General features: G+C 32.7%; 2 protein-coding genes and 1 pseudogene across 3 annotated transcripts; 1 reads left to right on the top strand and 2 right to left on the bottom strand.

The window, feature by feature from the left end:
* The first annotated feature begins 8,358 nt into the window (after positions 1–8,358).
* LOC145582971 (1,4-dihydroxy-2-naphthoyl-CoA thioesterase 1-like) lies at positions 8,359–14,327 on the top strand. The gene is made up of 3 exons (XM_081640046.1): positions 8,359–8,576; positions 10,952–11,143; positions 13,907–14,327. Exons 1-3 carry the CDS (start codon positions 8,397–8,399, stop codon positions 14,057–14,059), a joined length of 525 nt encoding a protein of 174 aa, XP_081496172.1. The 5' UTR covers positions 8,359–8,396; the 3' UTR covers positions 14,060–14,327.
* Positions 14,328–14,441: 114 nt separating this feature from the next.
* On the bottom strand, positions 14,442–20,066 carry LOC145582972 (signal recognition particle 19 kDa protein-like). Of its 2 annotated transcripts, none has more exons than XM_081640047.1 (4): positions 19,915–20,066; positions 19,588–19,772; positions 19,331–19,430; positions 14,442–14,797 (listed from the first exon to the last, which is right to left on the bottom strand). In XM_081640047.1, exons 2-4 carry the CDS (start codon positions 19,762–19,764, stop codon positions 14,664–14,666), a joined length of 411 nt encoding a protein of 136 aa, XP_081496173.1. In that variant the 5' UTR covers positions 19,765–19,772; positions 19,915–20,066; the 3' UTR covers positions 14,442–14,663. The 2 variants fall into 2 exon arrangements, with proteins under 2 accessions (XP_081496173.1, XP_081496174.1); XM_081640048.1 differs by having other exon boundaries at positions 19,588–19,783; positions 19,915–20,055.
* Positions 20,067–22,140: 2,074 nt separating this feature from the next.
* LOC145580837 (protein FAR1-RELATED SEQUENCE 11 pseudogene) lies at positions 22,141–24,282 on the bottom strand (annotated as a pseudogene).
* Positions 24,283–25,051: the final 769 nt, after the last annotated feature.

Raw genomic sequence — 25,051 nt, 5'->3', positions numbered from 1 at the left:
GGTTGCCTACGTATCCGTTAGGAATCAGGCAGAACGTAGCTCTAGCCGAACCTCGCACAAGTATGTGTATACCTTAAATAAGTCTTTTAAGAGTTGTAACGTGGTTAAGCTAAAGGTGGAAGAAGAAAGGGATAAAGGCTCAAGACCCTAGATTAGCCCCCAAGGTGTGCAACCTTGATTTTGAATCTTTGTATTTGTATGCTTGAGGTTTCCTCACTTTTGAACTCTTTTCTTTTATATTTTTTCCTCTCTCTTTTTTTTCGCTTTGTCATTTTTTTATTTGGATAAGTGTGCGCAATCCTGATCATGTGGTCTATCACTCACTTGGCATTTATGTGTCTCAGGCACGGTACCGAGCACTCGATAAGAGACGCAATCCGAGACGTATTCATATCAAAGATATATTCATATCAAAGACATTGGAACACTTGCCCTTTTATACACTTTTATCATTTTTGCTTATTTTAATTTTTTTGAAATTACTCAAGCTTTTATTATTTGAAAATTGCATAAATTGAACACCATCTCATCCCAAGGTTAGGTAGATGTGGGTCGAAGAAAGAAAGGTCTATCGTTAGACGAAGCTCAAAGTGGTTTATCAAGAAAGGATTGCATATTTAAAAGGTGAAAGGTAATATGATATGGCTATAAGGGGTGCCTCTAATCATAAGTACACCTTGTGCTTAGTTCGACATGGATTTTTTTTATTTTTTTTAATGAAATGCAATGATCATATGCAAAGAAAGAAATGCTCATTTTATTAAAATGGAAAAGGGAAAAATCTATGTAATAAATCTAAGGTAGACAAAGGGTGCCTACGCTAGACTTATTGGGGAAGGGTTTGAAAAAAAAAAAGAAGAAAGCATGAAATCTTGGTGAGAAGCTTGCCTTGTGCATTTGTTTCATCATTACTTTTTTTTGTTTGTCAATCACATGACTCAAACTCGATTCAACATACATGGATGGGAAAAGAGTGTAGTGAGGTGAATGATGTATGGAGGAAGCATATAAGATGAAGGAATGTGAATGTAGAAAGTGTTTAAGAAGGAAAGTGTGAGATATGTATGGAAAGGTGATGTAGATAGAGAGATATGGAAAAATTTAGGAATAAAGTGGACCCCTTACTCAAATGACGGAAAGAACGACTCATGCATGAACCTAAGACATGATCATGATGACATATACACAAAGTGTGTGCTAAGACTAGTGAGTGTAGGTGACATGTTTGACTCGTGTCATGACCATAGAACTAGACTATGTGACTAGACTTAATTAAGGATTTATCTGCACTAAACTATGTGACTAGACTTAATGACGTATGTGCACTAAACTGGACATGCTGTAGTATTTTAGTCATAACTTTTTATCAGTGAGTCTGAATTCAACGAAACCAACGCCAAATAAGAGATAAAACTCGGGGCTACATATTCATAGGTTATACGACTCATAACTCTTTCTAGAACTCCGGCTATGACTAAAACAAGTTGACACTTGTGCAGTATATGGGAATAACAATCCGGGTTGACTCAAAGGAACTATGACTCGACTTTAGACATATTTATTGGCTTAAAGTAATTAATTAATTAATTAATTAATCAAAGTCCTTTAGTCCTTGGTTAGTTTATTTAAGCATATTCATAATTACAAGTCAAACCAAACGGTTAGTTTAATCACATGTAGGTTATGCACAAGCAAATAATGCACAAGTAGTCAAATAGTCACAACATGATACAATGAGTTTGCAACCTAACCATGGCTCTAGTTCTCTAAAGTTCAGGATATGGGTTAGTCAAAAAGGGTCCATGGTTATGAGTCCGGATGCACCGCGCGGAAGCCTTACCTTTGGAAGGGTTGGCGCGAGTGAATGGGACCCCGCGAGTTAAACTCGCTTCCATGGTTTGGTGAATTCACAAAGTCGGATGTACCCTTTGTTGCCAGGAGCGTTCGATTAGGTAGATGGAGCGTGAATCCCCAGAGGGTTATGGCCATATGTAGAACACATATGGGTTTCAGAAAAAAGGGAAAAACTCAATCAGGAAGTAAAACCGAGCAAACAGTACTAGAAAACTAGTTGAAACAAGAAGGTAGATTTCTGGCTCGGTATTGGAAGAATTCGGCGCGAGAAAATAGCGTCTGTTGCCAGATGATGCCTCCCTCGCCAGACGACAAGTACTGTCGCCAGGCGACTGACAGGGTAAAGTCGTATCCCCTAATCAAAAGTAAATACTTAAGTCCTCTAACTAAAGTAGATAGGGAAGTAGGGTCGAACTCCACAGGGAAACAAGTCTTTCTACTCCTAATTAATTATTATAATCTAAATTATCTAAGTAACCAATATTTTTGGGAATAAATTCTATACTACGAAGAGTAAGGTCGAAAGAAATAAAGTAGGGGAAAAATCAAATATTAAAAGACCTAGGGCATAGGTTCACTAATAAACAATATTCCAGGGCAAATCATAATAAGCAATCATCAAGCATTGATCAATCAGATTATAAAGGGCTTTCGCTACGTATTATAATCACAGAGTTAATTTACCGGTATTAAATCTCATCTGTCGAATCTCGACTTAACCATTTATAAATTAGTCCGCCTATTGAAACTAAGCCTAAACATCAATTCTCATCTGTCGAATCTCGAATTAATATTACTAAACTCATACAATTAAATCTGGTCAAACCTAATTGCATAGCATTAAATCAATCAATAGGAAATTAACCAAGCATTTATAATTAACAATCACAAAATTACCCCTTCATATCATTTATTAAATCCCCATAAACCCTAGAAATAAAACTACTCAAGCATCATCATAACCAAACTAATCAAATGAATAAAGCAAAGCATAATCAAAGAAGTAAATAAAATAGCTGAAATTAAAAGAGAAGAAATTGTTACCAAAAGAAATCTGGATTAATGAAAGTAATTAAGAACAAAAGTTGAGAGAGAATTTAAGAGAGAGAAATATCCTAAGTAGAGAGAGAAAATCTAAAGAAGAAAAGTCCCCCCAAAATTACGTACATAATTCGTACTTAAAACATCCCTCAAAACAAAAATTAAAACTAATCTAATCAGCTCTGAGAAAAACACGCGTCCGATCGGGCGAAGGGCCGCCCAATCGGGCCCGCCTCTTTTGCCTTGCCCGCTGCTGGTATGCTGCGCCCGATCGAGCTTACGCTCACCCGATCGGGCGCGTCTCTCCCTTGAGGGTCTTTATGCACGCAGCCGCCCGATCGGGCGTATGCTTGCCCGTTCGGGCCCGGCTTTCTTCTTCGAGGCTTGGATTTCGATTGGGCTAAATTCCTCGGCCCAATCTAAGTTTCCTCATCGGGTCTTGATTAATCGATCCAATAGCCCCGGTGTCTCATACCGAGCCCTTAATCATCGGCTCCTACCGATCCTGGGCTTGAAGAGTGGCCGTGTCCTTCTAGCCTCCGTAGTTGATCCATAAAAATCCGGGAAAATGCTCCAAAAGTGCAATTTCCTGTAAAATACAACTAAAACTACGCAAACACTAGAAAACACAAATTAGTAATAAAAGTGGCTCTAAAGAGCCAAAAACACCACTAATTATGACCGTGGGACGGGGGTAAAACACTATATAAATTGGATATATCAGCGACAGAGCTATCGCTCGGCGCTGACTCTGTTTTCTCAGCGCTAATTCCTACATGCCTCGGCAGCTTTCTATTCTTGAATTTTCCAGTTTTTTTCGTAGCGTTATTTCGACTTTAGTTGTGAAAGATATTTCCCTAATTTCCTACGTGTAAAAATCCTATGTTTTTGACGCATTACAGATGGTCTTTCCAATGCGGACCATTTTATGCATCCACTCATTCTAAATCATTGCGAAAATAAATTTTAGGAATTAAAATAGAAATCCTTCCCCAGTGGAGTCGCCAAAAAATTTTAGGGAATATTTCAAGCATCCCACACTTGAGCCCACTGTGATCATACACTTAAGAATGGTGGCGTTCAAAGGGAAGGAAACTAGAGTAAAAGAGTCGCCAACAAGTTTTAGGAACTTGTAAACCGTTCACAGGGTGAAGGTTACACCCCTTAACGATCCAGGAGATCGTTAACTCCAATAGGTCTTGAACCATGACTGGAAGTTCAGGGATGAAGGTACAAATCCAACCTAAAAGAGATTGAACCTGCCTTAAAAATAGGCCTCTACTTTATTCTTCTCGTATTCATGTGCGCTTTCTGACTAACATGCAATCAATAGATTAACCCTAAACCTGTTTATCTATGGTGGTTGAATATTAATGCACAAATAAAACAATTATTGATGATCACTTGAATTATAATCATGTTAGTCTAAACAAGATTATTAATTATCTTATTAAGCGTGATTACAAGTACAAATTCCCTTTTAAACATGCATAAAAGGCGTGATCAAGCAATAACAATAAATAAATATAATATCAAGCAACATAATAACAATCATCATCATGATAAAAATCTCAAAGCATAATAATATTCGCAAGATCCTAGGCATGATACTAACAAGATTAATAACAAACCCTAGCATGTCACTAAACATTAAAGATCAAAGCTTTATCCCTACCATAATACTAACATGACATTAGGAAAGAAATAGGAAGCATCATAATAATATACATGATATTAGAAATTTTAATTAACTCTAAACATGATACTAGGAAGCAATAAAACATCCTAACATGATACTAGGAAGCAACAAAATAATCTAAGCATGATTTCTATATCAAAAGATCAATAAAGCAATTAAATTACTTACTTGGATGCCTCGTACCTCTTTCTAATAACAAAATACACGCGTTAGTAACTTCAAGGAAAATATAAAATAATAAATCTAATCAAAGAATTGAAATAGGATTTGGGACCAAACCCTCAGAAATTATAAACCTTTCACGTCTATTACGAAGACAACTTCGAACTTGGCTAGGTGTATCTAGAACTAATGTATGTGGAATTTTGTAAAAGGAAAGGTTTAGAAAAAGAATAGAGAGAGAGAGAAAGCTTTTAGCTTTTTTAGAGAGAGATGATTGTTGTGAATTGTTGATGATTGATGAATGATTGTTGATTGTGAATGAAAACGGAGGGAATACGACCCCTATTTATAGGAAAAATAGCACGGGATCAAAGAAAATCATATTCGGAATAAAATACTTCCTGTCGCCAACGACATGAGTCAACGCCAGACGACAAGCTCGTCGCCAGGCGACGACTCTATTGTCTCGCGCTGGTTCAAAAGTACAACGCGCTTTTACACGCGGAATCACTTTTTAAACTGGTTACAGGTAATTCTGCGTCCAAGCAGATTTAAAATCAGATTTAATATATTTTATTCAAAATAAAACATCTTTAAAATATAATTATCAATCTTAATCTGATTAGAATTGAAGAGAACCTTCTAGATATTACTAGAAGATCAAAATCAATCCTAATTACTTTAGGAATAATAATTAATAGGCCCTCCTCTTGATCATTGGGCCACATTTAAAATCATTGGACCTAATTTAATTTAATCCATAACTTCCTCATAATTCATTGGAATTGGGCTTATAATATATCATTGGAAAGCTCTTTTCAAGCCCAATCCAACTACACTATTATTGGACCCTTATCATGGACCAAACCAAATTGGACTGGCTATTTTTATATAAATAGAGTAAGAAAAGAAATATTTTTTGAAAACAGAAAGAGAAATATTTAAATAAAAACATCCTCATCACTAGACTTTCCACACTTTCACCTTGTTCGACAATCAAATGACGTGAAGGGTATTCATCACTGGGTTTGGTTTTGGGGAGACACATTTTGGGTGTCTACAATCACCCACCATAAACCAGGTGTGCAACTGTTGAGTAATTAGGTTTTGATGATTGTAAACTAATGATGATTATCGATCTAATGTGTTTGTTAAGTTATGCTTAGAAAGAACAAGTTGTGCTTGAAACAAGATACAAGGAACCTGAGCAATGACAAGTATATATATAAGGAATTTGAGCAATATATGATAAGCAATAGAAGGAACAAGAACAATGATGAGTTATGGTTGATAAGCATGATGATGGCTAAGGGACACATGAAGGTAACTATGTTAATAGGTGTTTGCACATGTTAACTTCATGAGGTAAGTATCCTATGCATACATGAGTCGTATATGTGTAGGAGTATTTACATAGGCTTTAAGTTTAAATTAGTTCTCTCACTTGAAGTTTGTTTATGACAAACAAACTTCAATCTAATGTTCTCTTAAGTATTTATGTGTAGACAAGAACTGACTTAGGAGAAGTCAATGGGTTGGAACATAGAAGACTTCAAGAGAGAATGAATGAACCTAAAACAAGTTCTCCCACAAGAACAAAACCTCGAAAGAACCTGAAGGTATTCTCCAACGAGATCTAGAAGGAATTTTCGACAGGCTTTCCTACGAGAGCCGGAGCATGTTCCCTAATAGGTACATGAGGTGTTCCCTAACAGGTACACACAAGAAGCTTCCTAATAGAAGCATGCATGACAACAAGCTACAGAGTGAAGCTTGGACTGCGAAGATGACATCAATTTCCAGATGAACTTGGTCTGTGAGTTTCAGCGACAGCAAGTTCCAAATAGGAACTAGGTCTGTGGTTCCAGAAGTGGAACGCTGCCCCAAAATACAAAATACATCAAGACTACAAAATTCCAGAACAAGAGTTTCAAATAAGCAACATGAAGATGGAGAAATTGAAGTATATCGCTATAGGATTTATGTAAGTATGTTGGACATAAAAGTCAGTTCGGAACAAGTCTATAAAACCAAGGTGAACTCCTGACAGTTAATGAAATTATAGTTAGTGACCTGTCAGGAACTCAGAGAATGTTAGCTAGAGTTCCGAACCTAATAGGAACTTAAGTCTGCGCATCTTTAAAAGTCGGTTTTAATGATATATATATTTACCTATTACGTGCATATCTTTTAGGGATTTGGTTTTACTGAATAAAGATATTTCTTTTCTAATAAATCTCTTTGGAAAAAGATAAGTTTATTTCGAAAGTATTTTAACCAAAATATAAGTTTTAAATAAAATCTTTATTGTAAGTCTTATTATTATTGACAGAATTTATTCTAAACAAAAATATATATTTTTCGAAAACTTATTTTTGGAAAATATCTTTTAAACATTTCTTTTGATAAAACTTATCTTTTATGAAAATAATTATTTGGGTGTACTATAAATATGCTCATATGTATTCATTCAAAGTTGAGGCTGACAAAGTGCAATGGTTGTGGTTAATGATTTCATCCTTTACCACAAAGATAAGTCAGTCCTCCTAGTCAAAGTTCTGGTTAGGGTTTGGTTTTAGTTCATCCAGTCAGTTCTAGACAGGTCTCGAGTGTCTAGCATATTAGTTTTATCTCTTTATTCATATATATGTATTTAAAATTATTCTTTGAGATCTTGTAAAGGTAGAAAGGGTTTTGACTTTTGAGTGTTTTGTATATTGGGGTGAGAGTTCGTGAGGATTCTCGTTATTGTAATTGAGTATTGCTAAGTGTGAGCTTCTAGGGTGAGGCCGAGTGAGTAATACTCTCGGAGCACTACTGGGGATTTGAATCTGGGATTCAAGTTGAGTGAAGAACATTTACGTTCTTGGTGAGTTCCGGGTAGGAACTAGGTAGCAAGTTTAGTCAAGAACTTGTGAGAAAGGTCTGATTGTAATAGGTTGTAACTAGGAGTGTTTGGTTTATTATAGTGGATTGGTTTGGTTTGAAATCCCTTTGAAAATCAAGGTTTTACTTCCAGTTAGGCTCTGGATGGTTTCCTCGTAAAATCTGCTTTGCACTGTCTAAGTTACTAACAGCAATCAATTTTGTATTCCGGGAAAATTAGGCACTAAGAGCATGTTCTCTTCAACTTATCTTCAGTTCAGCTCCAATCAGTTCAGTTTAGCTCCTAATTTCCTTCTCTCATAAAGTATTCAGTTTAGTTTAATTCAGCTCAATTCACAGTAAATCAGAACAGGCCCTAAGGTACATAGTACAATTCAACTCCCCTCTTGTAGTATACCATTCAAATAACAACAATCCAAGTCGAATTCAAATGCAGTCGGAACTAAGCTTTGGTGAACCGGGTAGGAAAAACTCAAATAAATAAATAAATAAATAATAATTAAAAAAAAAAAACACCAGGTCGAGTTACCTAGCTACAAGTATACAAAATTACAAGAAAGTTAGGATATTATACATTTACCGAAAAAGATGCACCAAACAAAAAACACACAATATACCAAAAAACTCCCATCACATCCATGACACATTTACACCCACAACATAATAACATTATATTTTTATGACAACAACCTCTATCTTTAATAAATAATCAAAAGCAAAAGGTTCCAAAGTTGGCCAACGCTGAAAAAACCAAATGGAATACCAACCACCTTCATCTTCTTCATCTTCATCTCCATCACCATCTCCATCCCCGTCTTCGTCATCGAAGACGGAGGAGCTTGACTTTCCACTCCACGCAATCGGGTTCGAAATCGACGAAGTGTCTCCCGCTAAAGTCACCGGACGTCTCCTTGTCACCTACAAATGTTGCCAGGTAACTTTAATTTCCTTGCAATTTTTTTTTCTTGATTTATTGTTTTCATTTGTGGATGATTTTGTAGTGTAAATATTGGTTAAATTAGGAGTGACAGTTTCAGCAATAATTCAGCTGTTACTTTCTTATCGGCTCTTTCTATTTGTCCTAAAAAAGTTGCTACTTTTATACGAGTATAGTACTTTGTTTAGAAAAAATTGGCACGTAACATAGTAATACCATACTTCGGTAATTATACCAAGCTAAGCTTGGTTTAGTGGTAAGATTGTCATCTTCAATCCCCACTAGAGACACTTTGAGGGTGGGGATCCCTACCCTTCTCCCTCACTTTGAAAGTGTCTGACTCATAAATATCGGATCAATAAAACCGTAAAGGTTGAGGTATGATCAGGCTCTTTTCTCCCAGAAAAAAAAAAAAAAAAATCGGTAATTGTTCTTAGAAATCCAACTGTTTTCAGTTTTGTATTTTGTATTTATATTTATTATAAAATATAGTTGTTGATTAATTAGCTGATATTTAATTGTATTGATTTATATTTTTGGTGATCATAGTTCCAAAATTATACCATGTTTATATATTGATATACTTAGCTAACCCTTTGTTTTTATTTATTATTATTATTATTTTTTTTTTAATAATTTCTTTTGTGGCCTAAAATACTCCGTCTCATAGGAAATTTTAAAGAGATGTTACATAAGCCTATGATTGCCCAAAAAACATAAGCCTTCATAATTAATTAAATACGAGTATGTCATATTTCACCCAAAAATTTTGTTCATACATAAAAGTAAAAGTTTTATTTCATCCAAAAAGTCAAAATTTCTAATTCTTAAATAATAGTCACATTTCATTTTATCTACTCAAATTATTTAATTCATTTTATTATAGCCTTTATTTAAATTAATATATAAAATGAAAATTCACTATTCTTTGTACTTAAAATAAACAAATTTCACTATTTTGTCACTTACATTCACCTATAAAGGCTATAATGAATCAAACTCTATCATCTCATTATTTTGGTTTTATTCTTCTTTCTAAAAACATGTGCAAAATGCAAATAAGTTTTTTTTTTTTTTTTTTAAGATGGAGGTAGTACTTTATACCTACTACGAGTACATGATATTATAATTACTCTCCACTTGAAATTACTTACTCGTATTAGTAAAATTGTTTACAGTTGTCAAATTTATATCTAGGAACTTTGATGCAGCATTACTGACAGATTGTTAGTTTGACAAGTTGGGGATTATTACTTGTTACTTTAATAGTTTAATGTGGGGTACAAACTAAAAAAATGTACTAAGGGCATGTTCTCATTTATTGAAATGAACTGAAGTGAATTGAATATTTAAGAAGAGAAAGAAATTAGGAACTGAACTGAATACTTTAGGAGAGAAGAAAATTAGGAAATGAACTGAACTGAATAGAATATTTTAGGAGAGAAGGAAATTAGGAAGTGAACTGAATTGAAAATAAGCTGAAGAGAACAGACCCTAAGTACTTGTTTGTTACTTTCATACGGAGGACTAAGCTACCGTAATACGAGTAATTCCTTTCTTATTAAAAGCTTAACCAAACACTTATAAATAGTGTTACGCCAACTATTTTTCTGAAAATGTTTATTTATATATATACCAGCATTTATGCATGCGAATTTGTTCACATATTTTCCCTTAGACAACTAAAATTGTGATATAAAACCAAACTAAAAGAGATACTTGGACATGGCAAACTAGAAGTATATACCCCAAATTAGAGTTGTCAAAAGCACACCTGACCCGACCCAATCCGAAAAATATCTGATTCAGATTTGGACTCGCGTGGGCATAACAATTTAGTATGACTTAACTTTAAAAATTTACCCGATCCGATCCGATCATCCCAATTGACACCCCTACCCCAAATGTCGCGGTTCTATATGTGAGTGTCCCGGTTCTGTCCGTCCCAAAAAGTTTTTCCCATTTAAATTATCTTGTTGATGGAGTACATAGTTACATCAAATTGCTTGGTAAGATTCCATCCTTACACCTATATGATGTAAGGTAAGCCTATTAGTGAGTCAAACGTTAGTTAATAGAAATGAATACACGCAAATTATGGTATCAACATAAAACAATAACCATTAACTTTAGATCGGTGATGGAGTATAGGATTATTATTCAATTTATCGTTTATGAATTACTCCGTAATAAAATTGACATTTTGGCAAACTAATGGCTTATAAGGTGTTAGTTCAACTTGATCTAATTCATCAAATAAGTTCAAATTTTAAGTAATTATTTACAATTTTGATTTTTTAACTATAATAAATTTAATAATTTCAGTTAAGTTTCAATAAGTTAGTCATCTTTAACGATTAATGGATACGCAGCCATTCAAGGTGTTACATGGAGGAGTATCGGCGTTAATATCAGAATCATTGGCGAGCATGGGAGCACATTTAGCAAGTGGGCTAAAGCGAGTGGCCGGAATCCACCTTAGCATCAACCATGTAAAGCGGGCCGAGCTAGGTGACCTAGTTCTAGCGGAGGCCGTTCCCATAACACTTGGCCGTACCATTCAGGTCTTTCTTATGCTTTTGTTTCTTTTATGCTTTTGTTATTGTCCTTGTGACCTTTTGAGCCAACTTTTATACCGTATGATTATATGAAGCAAGCTCTATCTCAATGACTTGTTGTAAAGTCGAAGAACTAGTCAACTGATCCAACTTTCTATGAGTCCTATCTCTCATTCTAAGAACTTGGAACAATGGGAATATCATTAGTCTATTTAGAGTCCTTATCTATACAAAGTGTTAAAATAAATATTTTGAGGGTGGTGGACAATTAGGTGAATAGTAGTATAAGATGTTGATGTGTTAAGAAATTTCTAAAACGTTCATAGTGTAGTATAATTATATTTAGTGGTAGATGTTGATTTATTGATTGAGATACATTTAATAAGAGGCAAAATTTCACCTACCATACTACCACCCTCTTTAATTAAGTCTTTATTATAGTATAATTAAAAATGTTGAACTTTAACTAGGATGGGAAAATTAAGGAGGTCCACTAACTCCATCCTCATCTACCAATTGAGAATTTGAGGTTATGTTTGGGAATAATTATTGACATGTTAGCATCTTCCAATCAATGAAAGTGACTGTATTTGTGTACACGACCTTTGTTTGTTAACAGTAACGTGCAAATTAAAATGATGATGAAACCTGTTAAATTTTGAGATATTATGAAATGTGTCTGGATAATCCAAATAAGGAGCAACTTATGTACCTTATAAAGTGGAACCAACTGGAAAGGTTAGATAAACATTCCTTTTAGGGGTTAGACATCCTGTCGAATATAAAATAGGCATGGGCAACCCAAATAAGAAGATCCTATCAAATATAAAATAGGCCTGGGTAAGCCAAATAAAGAGGAAGAGAGTTTGATCTACAAATAAGGTCAAAGAAGCTTCCATACTAAAACCAATTGATAATAGTAAGAGTAACTCCTCTACCTTGTAAAGTAAAACTATCTCTCATCTTCCTTTAATGTGGGATATTCGCAAGTGGGCTATAATGAGTTTCAACAAAATCAAAATAAAGATCGATGAATACGTAAATTATCCTATATAGTACAACCAATTGTATAATGCAAATAAAACATCCTCATTCGTCTAGCAATAATGTTTAATTGAAACCTATGTACGGTATAAATGGTTGTACTATTGGAGTTGAAGATGATCATGTGGGATACACAGGTACAACTGTACAAGTACCAAGTGCCCTTCTTATATTTTGGAGGGTGTTCAATGTTTTTGTGAAACAATTTTGGAGTTCCTTGGAGTAGTTGATCCCTACAATGCTGAAGTCGCTGAACCAATCTTCCTTGAAAAAAAAATTGTGGAAAAAGGATGACACATCTTTTTGGTAAGAATTTTGAAAAAAAAAAATTGAGTTAATTTTTAACCAGTTTAGGCCCCGTTCTTTAGAGCTGCTCTGCTCTGCTTTGCTCTGCTGAAATCTGCTCTGCTGAAATCTGCTCTGCTCTGCTTCAATCTGCTCTGCTCTGCTTAAAATTAATACTTAATATTGAATTATTATAATAATAATAATAATAAATAATTAATACTTAATGATAATAATAATTAATATTTAATAATAATAATAAATAAATAATATTTAATAATAATAATAAATATTTAATAATAATAATATACAATTAATATTTAATAATAATAATATATAAATAATATTTAATAATAATAATAAATATTTAATAATAATAATATATAATTAATATTTAATAATAATAATATATAAATAATATTTAATAATAATAATAAATATTTAATAATAATAATATATAATTAATATTTAATAATAATAATAATATATAATTAATATTTAATAATAATAATATATAATATTTAATAATAATAATATAATTAAATATTAATATTTAATAATAATAATAATTAATATTAAATAATAATATTATTAATAATAATATAATTAATATTTAATAATAATAATATTAATAATAACATGATTAATATTTGATAATAATAATATTAATAATAATAATATAATTAATATTTAATAATATAAATATTATTAATTATAATTAATATTTAATAATAAAATTTAATGATTATAGTAGTAGTAGTAGTAGTAGTAGTAGTAGCAGCAGTAGTAGTAATAATAATAATTGTAGTAATAATAATAATAATAATAATAATAGTAATAATAATAATAATAGTAGTAAAAATAATAATAATAATAATAATAATAGTAATAATAATAATAATAATAATAATAGTAATAATAATATTAGTAATTATAATAATATTAGTAATAATAATAATATTAATATTAATGAAATCTGCTCTGCTCTGCTCGGCTCTGCTTTGCTCTGCTTCAATCTGCTCTGCTCTGCTGAAATATGCTCTGCTCTGCTCTGCTCTGCTGAAATCTGCTCTGTTCTGCCCAGAAGCTCAAAAGAACAGGGCCTTAGAGGGTTAATAGCTTGAATCCATATAAAAGCTAAGAGTATTTTGATTGTTCGTTAAAAGAGCTTTTTTAACGAGTTGATTGAGCTGAACTAGCTAATTTGTCAAAAGCTGAAAAATAGAACTTTTTAGGGAAAAAAAAAAAAAGATTAGTTAACTGTAAAATTTTAGACAAATGACAAGTATTCTACAAGTGATTGTTTTTATTCGAGTATAATTACTAATAATGGTCAAAGTAATGTATATGAATAGTGTAAAAGTTAAAATGAAAATAACACGGAGTCACTTATATGCAAGAGTCACTAATGGTAAATATGCCGCCACTGCATTTGTTCAGGTGTGGGAAGTGCAACTATGGAAAACAAACCCCAACAACTCAGAGAGCAAATCCTTGGTATCATCTTCCCGTGTAACTCTGATTTGCAACCTTCCTGTGCCAGAACATGCAAAAGATGCAGACAAAAATCTTCGAAAATATGCCAAGTTATGAGTTTCAAGTGATCAGTAACAGACTGTAGACGATGAAGTTCACATGTTGGTATATATAAATGGTCTAAACCCAGATCACTCCCAACTCACACGACACAAGAAGGCTAGCAGCATTGCGCCATTGTTATTTTCTCTCGTCCGATCCCCTGCCTGAGGGGTGGTACATAGTTGGACGAGTGGATCATTCTGACTTTGTAATTTAAAGATGATAACAATGATTTAAACATTTTGACTGAAGTTATTACATTATTATGCTATACTTTCTCAAAGATCTATCTTTTGTTACTCATACTCTTAACAATGGTCTCCATATTTAGAGATTCGAAAAACAACTCAAAATAGATCATCCAAAGTAAAACAAAACTCCCTTGACAGAAAAAAAATTCTGGAAAAAATTGAGCTCTTGTGATTGGCTAAAAGCCTAGCAGAAATGATCCATGATAAGCAAAAGACATGGCAAAGATCAACTGGAATTTCATCACCGGATAATAAACAAGATGCTTCTAATACTCATCACATTTTAACACAAATATGAACTGGCAACTTACAGTTCATTTTCTAATGTGAAGCTGAACAAGAAGGGTTGGTAAAGCAATGAATTAGACCTATTTTTTCTTTTTCCCACCCTTGCCAGCTTTTGCAGGTGCATTACTAGAGCTGGAAGTTGGTTCTTGCTTCTTTGTAGTTCTTCCAATATGACGAGGTACCATTTCTGCAACTTTCAACATCAAATGCTTTCCTGTATAGTGGCAGTGAAAAAGTGAAGATAATAAGTCGCTGAAAATTTTACATTTGTAATTTCAATGTAAAAGGAAAATATCATAATCGATATATTCCAGCAAGAATATAGTTAAACTATGCACATGGGACGAACTTTCATTATAAGCATTCTTCCACCAAGCATAGTTTCCCTTTGTTTGTAAGATGGCACATAAATATGTTCCCTGTGTTTTCTTATCATTCAACAAAACCACTCTGGCATCGTGACCCATGTCAGATCATAGCAGTTTGATAGCAGTGGGAGGAACATGAAGAAAAAGTGCTCCTAACTTTTATACAAGGAAGTTGAAGACTACCTCAGTTCAAAAGAAATATCAGTAAATAAAATTTAATAGTGGATTGAATAGTCAGAAAGACTGATAAATTTACAATAGTGAAGGAATAGGAAGCGCTGTAAGGCTAAGCCAATAGATGTTGAAAGCTGAATCAGTGCAGTCCAGCATAATGTATGTTGTATACCAATCTTCTAAAGCATTTTTTTTTAAAACTTATTATACCAAATATATTTATAGGTGAAATAAGTTTTTAAGATCATGCTATTGTCATCCAAAACATCAACATAAAACACAAAACTGAAGTTTTCCTTGTCAAACAGAAAAATAAAATAATTACAAGGCAAGTTGTGAGACAAATAGACAATTGCTTTTATCTTCAGGCATAACCAACAGCAGGACCATACTTGAGAAGTTGGGGCAATTTTATCTCGTCTTTGTAATGCTCAACGTTAGACAGTGGTAATTATTATATTTATTCTTGGAATTACAGCAATTTGATGTATATCAGCACAAAAATGATTATAACTCCAATGCAAAAATCAAACTGAAACAGATTGTGTATGGCAAAATACATTAATATCCCAAACCATCAAAACATTTAACTGCAGATAAGATTCTTTTGCAAGTGCTTACAATGATAGAATCTCAAAAGATGTCTTACACATGTAAATGATAGAATGCATTTGTGACATAACACGCCTTTAGGCTTTGTTTGGTAACTTGGTTGATGAGATTTAGCCAGAAAAGAAAAGAAAGTAAGTTTTATTATTTTCTCATGTTTAGTATGATAAATGATATGGGAATTGGTAGGAAAGGAAAGGAAAAGGAAAGAGTCTTTATAAAATTTTCAATTCTCTTTCCTCCCAAAATTGGAGGAATTTGAGAGGAAGGAGAAAAATATAAGATGTTTCCTTTCTCTTCTTTTTGTTTCCTGACATTTACCAAACATTAGAAATTAAAATGACTTTTCCTTCCCTTCTCTTCCTTTCCTTTCTTTCCTTTCCTTCACTAATTTTGTACCAAAAAGGGCCTTAAGCCAAGAAATTCAGAGCATATATTTGGAATTAATTTCACTAGCTTAATCCATTTCTTTGGTTCATCTTACACAAACTTGCACTCACAGGCTCACACGACCAATACTATCTCTGCTACTTAAGGTGGACCAGAGCTAATGATATCATCCTCCTGCATGCAAAGCTCTGCATCACCTTGGTCCTCAAACTAAGGCCATCAAACTATCAAAAAGCCCCTAGACCTTCAAAATAGCACTCTTGAATCTTGTCTCATTATTCTCTCTTTTTAATTGTTATTTAAGAAACATACGTCCGCACTTTAGCAATTATTGATAAGAAATGCAACATCATTACAACATTACACCTTATCGCACCCATCACACACATAACAGTTGGGATTATTGTACACTTCCTTAGTACAGGGCTTTCTTTTTTATTTAATCATTAAAGTTTATCTTAATGAGTATATATCCTGTTATAATACAAGCAAAAAAACCAGTAGTTAGATGAAAAGAACCAAGGAGGGGGTACCCCTTAGTGCGGACCTTGGAGAAGACCAATTGCAGACTCAAAGGGGACGAGTAAGCAAAGGTATCTTTAAATGTAAAAGGATTCAAAAACCAAAAGAACATGTGATCCCATGAAGGAATCCCTGAACAAAAATAATTGACATTACCAAGCACTCTAGCTTGGGATTAATAGGAGCAAAAACTCAAAAAATGTCTACTCTCCCAATACAGCTCAGACCAAGATACGCCGAGTGTCCAAATAAGTAAAGTCTAGAACTAGAATAATCAAAATGGCAATCACCATGTCAAACACTCTTTGAATAGAGTTGCATTGCCACTTGTAAACACAACTAAACGGGTCAACCAAGTTCTTAGATATCAAAAGCTCTGGCTGAAATAGAAAATATCTTCTAAATGATGAGACTCCTGAAAGTTCTCTAGAGTAGATTAAAAACTGAGTTAATACTCATTGTCTACAAATAAACTTCCTATTAAGTTTGGGAAAGCACATTAAGGGTTATAGTAGGGTGGGATACTGGGATAGGTTTTTTTTTTTAATAAATAGTTGAGAAATAAGAGTAAAATTTTAATTGAAAGATAATTAGTGGGTGATAGGGCCCACGTCACATGGGATGTAAAGAAAAACGTGAGAATGAGATTGTGCTAAGCGTAAAAGTCCTTGGAGCCTAGGCGCAAGGGAAAGATACACGCCTTATCTAGGTGAGGACACTTTTTGTATAGTAAAAACTAATAAGTCTAGTTTTAAAAAAAAAAAATCTAAAATAAAGAACTATGAGAAAAGGTGAACAGGCTATAAGATACATAGCTAGGGTTATTCAAATGGGATTGGGGGATATGAGGTTTCTCTCTCCTCTAATATTAAAGTATATCTGAATCACAGGGTGTTTTACTTAAGAAAATTATCTTACATATTAGCTACTTTTTCCTTACAACATAAGGGCATAACCACATAAGGCGCAAGAAGCAACCTAGAAAAAAGTGCATAGGCGCACGCCTTTTGTACGCCTTTGCGTCTCACAAAGCTAAGGCCCCAGCTCTAACGCCTCGCTTTCTAAAACTAAGGTTGCTAAGGTCCACATCACTTGGGTTAAGTAGGTTAAGTTTTAATTTTAAGTAACAGGAATATTCTTTGGGAACAAAAAGTTATACAAGAATTTTTTTTTTTGGAAATGGAATACTAATAACCTCAATTAATCAATCAATCAAAGCCTTAATCCCATAAGTGGGATCGGCTACATGAACCAAATTTGATTATTCTGTGTGGTCATCCACAAAAATCTTCCTCCTCTAGCCCTTACGATCCAAAACCTCATCCTCATGCAAGTCCATATACTTCATAACTCCTTCCGACCAAGTCATTTTCGGTCTCCCTCTCCCTCGTTTAACCCCTCCATGGTCCCACTCTTCCACTCTTCGTACCGGTGCACCCTCGGGTCTCCGTCTTACATGCCCAAACCAATGCAGACGATTTTCCCTTAATGACCTCAATTAATCGAGGCTATAAATGCATATTGGACATCTATGTATGAAAATTAGTAGGATGGCATATATACATATATAAAAGTGGTTACTTTAGAGAAAAAAGGGCAATCTTCAAAAGATTAAACCAAGCAGTTGGTCACTTGGTCAGATAATCAGGAATAGCAGTTGATCAGAAAATATGGTATAAAATCATGAGGTAAGCCTATCCCTAAACTTCCAACCTCAGGAACAAAAGTTTAGCTCAGATGTCCTCTAGGACTTTTCAACAATAAAATGTCAAGCTGATCACATTGTATAAGATGGATTACAGACTTTACAGATGCAATTCACTAATTCAGTGCCCAATAAGTTCACTCTTTTCCCTTAAATACATAAGAAGTGCTCAGTATACAGTGTATGAAATTGGAACCTAAACATGGAACTTCAGATATTCACCCAATAAATCACTTATCCTCTGCCCAGGACTATGTAATGAAAGTTTGGAAATAGAGCACATAAAACCAAGTTTACCACATGCTTATTGTTTGTTTGTCAATAGAGGTAAAACACTAAAACCGTACTGGCCAAAAGATCATGACATCAACAAATTTTAGCAGATTCACACAATAACACTTGGAATGGTAGAATGGGAGCACTAAATCTATGGCTCAGTAGTACAACAAAGAAACTATTACACAGAGGATGACAAGATTGACAATAGATGCCTGTTTACCTACAAAAATCATCCAAGTTCTAATATACTCCATTAGCCAAGACACACACTATCTACCTTTAATCTCGACTTAAAGGTAAATTCAATTGTATCTTTAATCTCAGCTCTTTAAGGGTCCATCAAGACACACACTAGATACCTTCACGATCCTCAAACAAATCCATTGTTCTACACACACCACCACATCGATATTCAAGTTGTTTAAAATAAACATCTCACCCCAGTCAGTATGACTGCCAGTCATACCCATCCTCAATTCTATATAATTGATTAATCATGTCATTGAAATTCTATATTAACACCATAATTTCCAAGCAGAATGGTCCCATCAATAGTCTAAATCCTTAAACCCTCTCAATCGGGATCTCCAAATACAATGAATATATACATCCGAACACAAAAAACACATTACATGTTACAAATCAATACAATAAGCAACCAAAATACAATTAACAAAAGGCACAATGGAGAAATTCTTACTCGACGAAATCTCAGGGTTACATAAACTCCCATCTTCTTGTTTTAGCAATACTCTCACCCTCCCTCTTTGCATAAAATCCCTTGGATACGCCTTCTCAGCCTACAATTACAAAATCACATACATCAACCAACAAAATTCAACGAAATCAACAAAATTAACACCAAAATTGATACAAAAACCAAAAATCACAAACAAATTGACAAAATTAACACCAAAATTCAATACGAAAAACAAAAATTACAAACAAAAATCAAACCTCTTTGTGATAAGGAAGATTGAGAAATTTGCAGCAATCTCCAATTTCATCGCAAGTAGGATTTTCGCAAGCTTTGGTAGCGCAAATTCGGCGACCTTCGGCAATTGTTTTCTTCGAATTGATGTATACTGGGTATAATACCACCCACTTTTTCACATCGGGCAATTCGTCATTCATCTTTTCTTCTGTAAAAACCCTAATTCGATCAAATTTTAGGAAATTGATAAAATGATGCAGATAATCGTAAATCAGCTCGTTTGATCAATAAGAAACAATTAAATTTAGATGATAAAATTGAAAAAAATGAGATTAATTGAAGGAAATTACAGGATTTGAAGGAATGTAGAATGAACTCCGGTTAGATTGACGGGACTTTCAGACCTGAGAGTGTTGTAACTTCTAACTCTTCTAAGTTCAACTCCGTAACAAGCGTATAGGTGTCCGACTCTCTAACGGAAGAGATATTGCTATTTTTCCGAGTTATTTGGTTGAAAAAAATTTACTAGAACTTGTGTTTAGAGATGTAGGTGTCTGTTATATGATTATGGGCGTATTCGTAATTTTTGAGTGTTTGGTATTGTAGCGGTGGTAATAGATAGCGTTTAGTGATAGAGGTAGCTTTTATCTAAAGCTAAAAACATTATTTTTTGAACATTAGAGGAAGTTGTTGAAAATTTAATCTATAGTTATAGGGAAAAAAAAAAACATTAATTTTATATGTAAAAGTTAGTCAATCGCTACTTTATTTATCGAACACTTATATTTTAATTACATACTCCCTCCGTTTTTAAATACTTGTTTCATTTCTCAACGCGCGGAGTTTTAAGAAAAATTGGAAAAAGTAATAAAAAAAAGAAATAGTGGGGTAGGTGGAAGAATATAAAATTGTAAAAAGCAAAAGTAGTGGGGAGAATTAGACGAGACATAATATGAAATTAATAAAATATGATTCATGTTGGGTCCACTAGTGAGAGAAATGAATTTTTTATTGTAAAAGCTTTCTAAATAAGGAAATGGAACAAATATTTAAAAACGGAGGGAGTATATGATATATTCATACCTAACGACAGCTAATAGCTACTACTTCAGCTAACAACTAATACTGCATCTGACAGCTACCTTCATTGCTATATTTTCCGATTCGATAATGCCCTATATAATTCGATAATGCCATATATATATATATATATATATATATATATATATATATATATATATATATATATATATATATATATATATATATATATATATATATATATATATATATATATATAATCTGTAAAAGTCAATTTTGTGTTTTTATTGTTGTTAAAGAGTGGTATTTGTAGATACCTAGAAGGTATGTACCACGTTGGCGTAAACTTTGGTCCCTAATAAATTGTTGCATGTATAGATTGATGAGGTAAGGCTGATAAGTAACCTACACGTGTCAAGATTTCATATTAAGTAAATTAATGATGTCATTAATCCATATTACAGATTTCTAGCAATACAACTATTAACCAAACATTATAAACTCTATCACTCTAGTTGAATTACTTAGCGGGCCATAATTTGTCACAGGTCCTCCCGATTCGATTTAGCACGCTAGGCATTTTAGAAATAGGGAGGAGGCAAAGAATCCCTACCCCAAGCCTTCAAGGCGCCCCTAATGAGGTTTAATTTCACATTCTCAAGATTTTGAGATGCAAACTTTACCACTTGAATAAGCTATACTTTGTGTCATGAGTAACATTAGTTGATTTCTCTTTGTATAGGCATCCATGTATAAAATATAATTAGTTTTTGGCTCGAGCGATGCCTCGGGCCATTATATGGATATTTTTTTTTCTGACAAATATATATTGAAAATGAGCTTTTATAAGAAAAATTATGCGATTATAAATATAGATTAATTTAGTTATACTTACTTCAGTACTCGTACTATTTAAAATATATTTTTCCAATCATTATTGAAGATCAAAAAATTTTATCCAATATCTAATATTATAAAACTATTAGTTTAGTTCGATCTTCAATTGTTATAGAACAAAAAATTTTATCTTTAAAGGTTCAATACATATTTTGAGTTACATATTTAAAATAGCAATATACCTAAAGGTTTTATGTGTGAGCATATAAAAGAAATGAGATTATTGTTTTGTTATTTAATTGTTGTTAAATATACATGTATAAAGTTAAACCTTAAATCTTTAAGTATACATATATGATTAACTCTTTCTAACAAAACGTTGAACATATAAGATGTGTAAATGGGTTATAGAAAAAAAAAAAACAAATACATTAGCTTAAAAAGTTCAACACATTTTTTGGGTTACATATATATAATAGCTATAGGTGTTATTTTATGTATGAGCAAAAATTAAGTTGAATTTATTTTTGTTGAATATACATATGTGTAACAATGAATATACATGAATATGATTACTTTTTTTTTAAGAAAACACTTAAGACATAAAATGTGCTATTGAAGTAGTGGTTAAAGTTAAAGTATAAAGAACATGCGGTCATACGTTCAAATCTTAATACTAACAATTTATCTTTTTTTGTCTAATGAATACCAATAATCGTATGACATGGCGGCAGGCTCATGTCTTCCCATTGAGTTTTAATATATATTGCATTACTCCTGCCACATTCCTCCTTAAACTTCTCATAAGCAAATGGAGTGAGCACTTCAGAAGCTTGTTTTTCCAAAGGTGACTTGATTTTTAAAACATTTATCTTGCTAACAGCCAACATATTATCATGTGATTGTCGTTGGATAATCTCACGAACCGCAACATCAACCTTAAATTAAAAAAAAAGTTAATTATTTATACTACATCAAATAATATACTTAAAGAACATATATTTCTTTTTTCCAAAAAAAAAAATAAAATCTAGATAGAAAAAAAAAAAAAAAAAGAGTTTACTGACCTGTTTAGCAAGATCTTTTAAAGTTGAAGTAGATTAAACAAATCTCTTGAAGAAACCATTAATATACTCAGATCTTCCTGTAGTTCTCATTCCTCCAAAATAATAGCTTCGAAGGTATGCTGGAGCCCAAAATTCTTTGATTTGGTATAAGCCCTTAACATGTTTATTGTCACGCAATTTGTATTTGTTAACAACAATGGGTCATTGATTCTCAAAATCTTTAACGATCTCTAGCTTATAAAGCGTATAAAAATCCTTACACCAGTCTTGATACTTATCACGCAAAATAAATGTGAACCAACCACTAAATTTTGAAGTGATATGCCATATACAAAAACAATGTTTAGTGTGTGGCAATTCTTGAGCAAATGCTTGGGTCATTCATGGATCTTGGTCTGTTATGATGGTTTTTGGTGGTTTCTTCATTATAGCCACAAAAGTCTATGAGGAATAAAATCAGTTATTAAAATTAATCCTATATAAATTGTCATAAGTATATATGATAAGAACCATACTTTAAATGATGATATCTACTACTCCACTAAACTGACGCCAATGCTCTTAGAATATCACATTATCACAACAATATCACATTATCACAACAATATCTCATAAATGGTCTAGTAATATATGATAAAATTTTATCTTAATAAATATGATAATTGCTAACATGTAATGCAAGTTGTATACCTATATGATAATTGCTAACATGTAATACAATATGATAATTTTATCGAAGGTATGCTACGTTTGTTGCTATATTGTTAATGATTAGCCAAATATAAATATTGTTTGCCAATATTCGATTGAAAAGGTAGCACATGTTTATCAACAAACTAAAAATAAGATAGCACAAGATTAAATAATATTTACCTTCATTAACCATTTAAAAGTATCCGTAGTCTCATTCCGTAGCAGTGCACATCTAAATAATATTGTGTCATGATTATTAACACCGACAAATATTCCCAATGGCATGTCATATACATTTACTTTATAAGTAGTGTCAAAGACTACAACATCCCCATATTTATCATACCACTCAACTGATTGAGCCGGACACCAAAATAATTGCTCCAATTTCCTCTCATGATCAACCTCAACAACATATTGGAAGTTGGAATTTTCTTCTTTACAAGATTTGAAATATTACAGTAGATTGGCTACATCATCTCCACAAATTGATCTTCTCACTTTAGTAAAAAGATTACGGATATCTTTTTCAAGAAAAGGTGATTCTCCGTGTTCTAGATTTTTTTCAAGCTCGAGAACACGAATAATTTGTCTCACTGTAAGACCGGCCTCCTTTAAGATAAGAATATGCTTCTCATCTTCTTGACTTATCATTCTATTTGCCGGAAGGAACCGCACTTGTGATTGAGATAAAAGAGGATGATTATGCTCTTTTGTAAATGTAGTTACATGCCATTCTTTATCAAATATTTCATTGCATCTCCTCAATTTAATACGCAAATGAGCATTGCAATTACATCTAGTGGACACTCTCTTTCCTTGCTCTTTGCTTGGGTCAATTTCCTTTAGTGGTTGACTTCGACTACGATGACAATAGAAATCACGCCTGATGATTTTACCATCTTGTTTTTTGGTTCTATCTTTTCGAATGCTAAAACCATGGAGGCGTGCATAATTTTGGTAGAATACTCATGCTTCTTCTTCACTAAGAAAAATTTGACCCACAAATGGCTCAAGCCATAAGTTCAATTGATCATGATTTTCTTCTTCATATGATGGAGGTTCATTCAAATCAAACATTTTTTATTTTCTATTTTTGTTCTTGATGATTTGCATTTGATGGAGGTTCATATGATACCCATGAAATATCAAATTTTCATGTTTCTGTTTTTGACGATTGAAAGAACAGTGATATACATGTAAAATAATTGTCTTTTTTATCTTCCATGAATTAAGGAGAGTTATGGCAGCAATTAATTTTGGTTTGCATTCCCATTTCACGTAGTACTCATAGTATTTTTTTTTGGGACAATAAGAAATATTTAATACAATAGTAATAAATGTGAGAAAGACAATGCATCAAATATTGCTCTTATCTAGCGCCCAGGGCGTCAATTAGCTTTTGCCATATATATATATATATATATATATATATATATATATATATATATATATATATATATATATATATATATATATATATATATATATATATATATATATATATGGATTTGCTAGTATGAGAAATAAGAAAAGAAATCTCCACCCTTAAATTTTAGTAACCACCGAGCACTCAGATTAAAACATTAAAAATTCATCCATCTCTTTCACCCCCCCTCTTACGTTTATACTTCAATTCCATTTTTCAAGAATCATTGGCTGCCTTTCTTTCGCTCTCTTTTTTTTCCTTCTCCTTACTTTTGTTTCCTCCAATCTCTTAGGATCCTAATTTATACAAGCAATAATTTTCACAGAATGAAGAGCAATCCAACTTATCCAAGGTAATTTTAACGTTTTGTTTTCACGTTTTACTTTCTGGGGTTTCTAATTAAAATTAGGGGTTTCCAAT

The sequence above is a fragment of the Chenopodium album genome, chromosome 15, assembly GCF_948465745.1.
Source record: "Chenopodium album chromosome 15, dcCheAlbu1.1, whole genome shotgun sequence".
In the NCBI taxonomy this organism is placed as follows: Eukaryota; Viridiplantae; Streptophyta; class Magnoliopsida; order Caryophyllales; family Amaranthaceae; genus Chenopodium; species Chenopodium album.
This window is presented reverse-complemented; position numbering and strand designations above follow the sequence as displayed.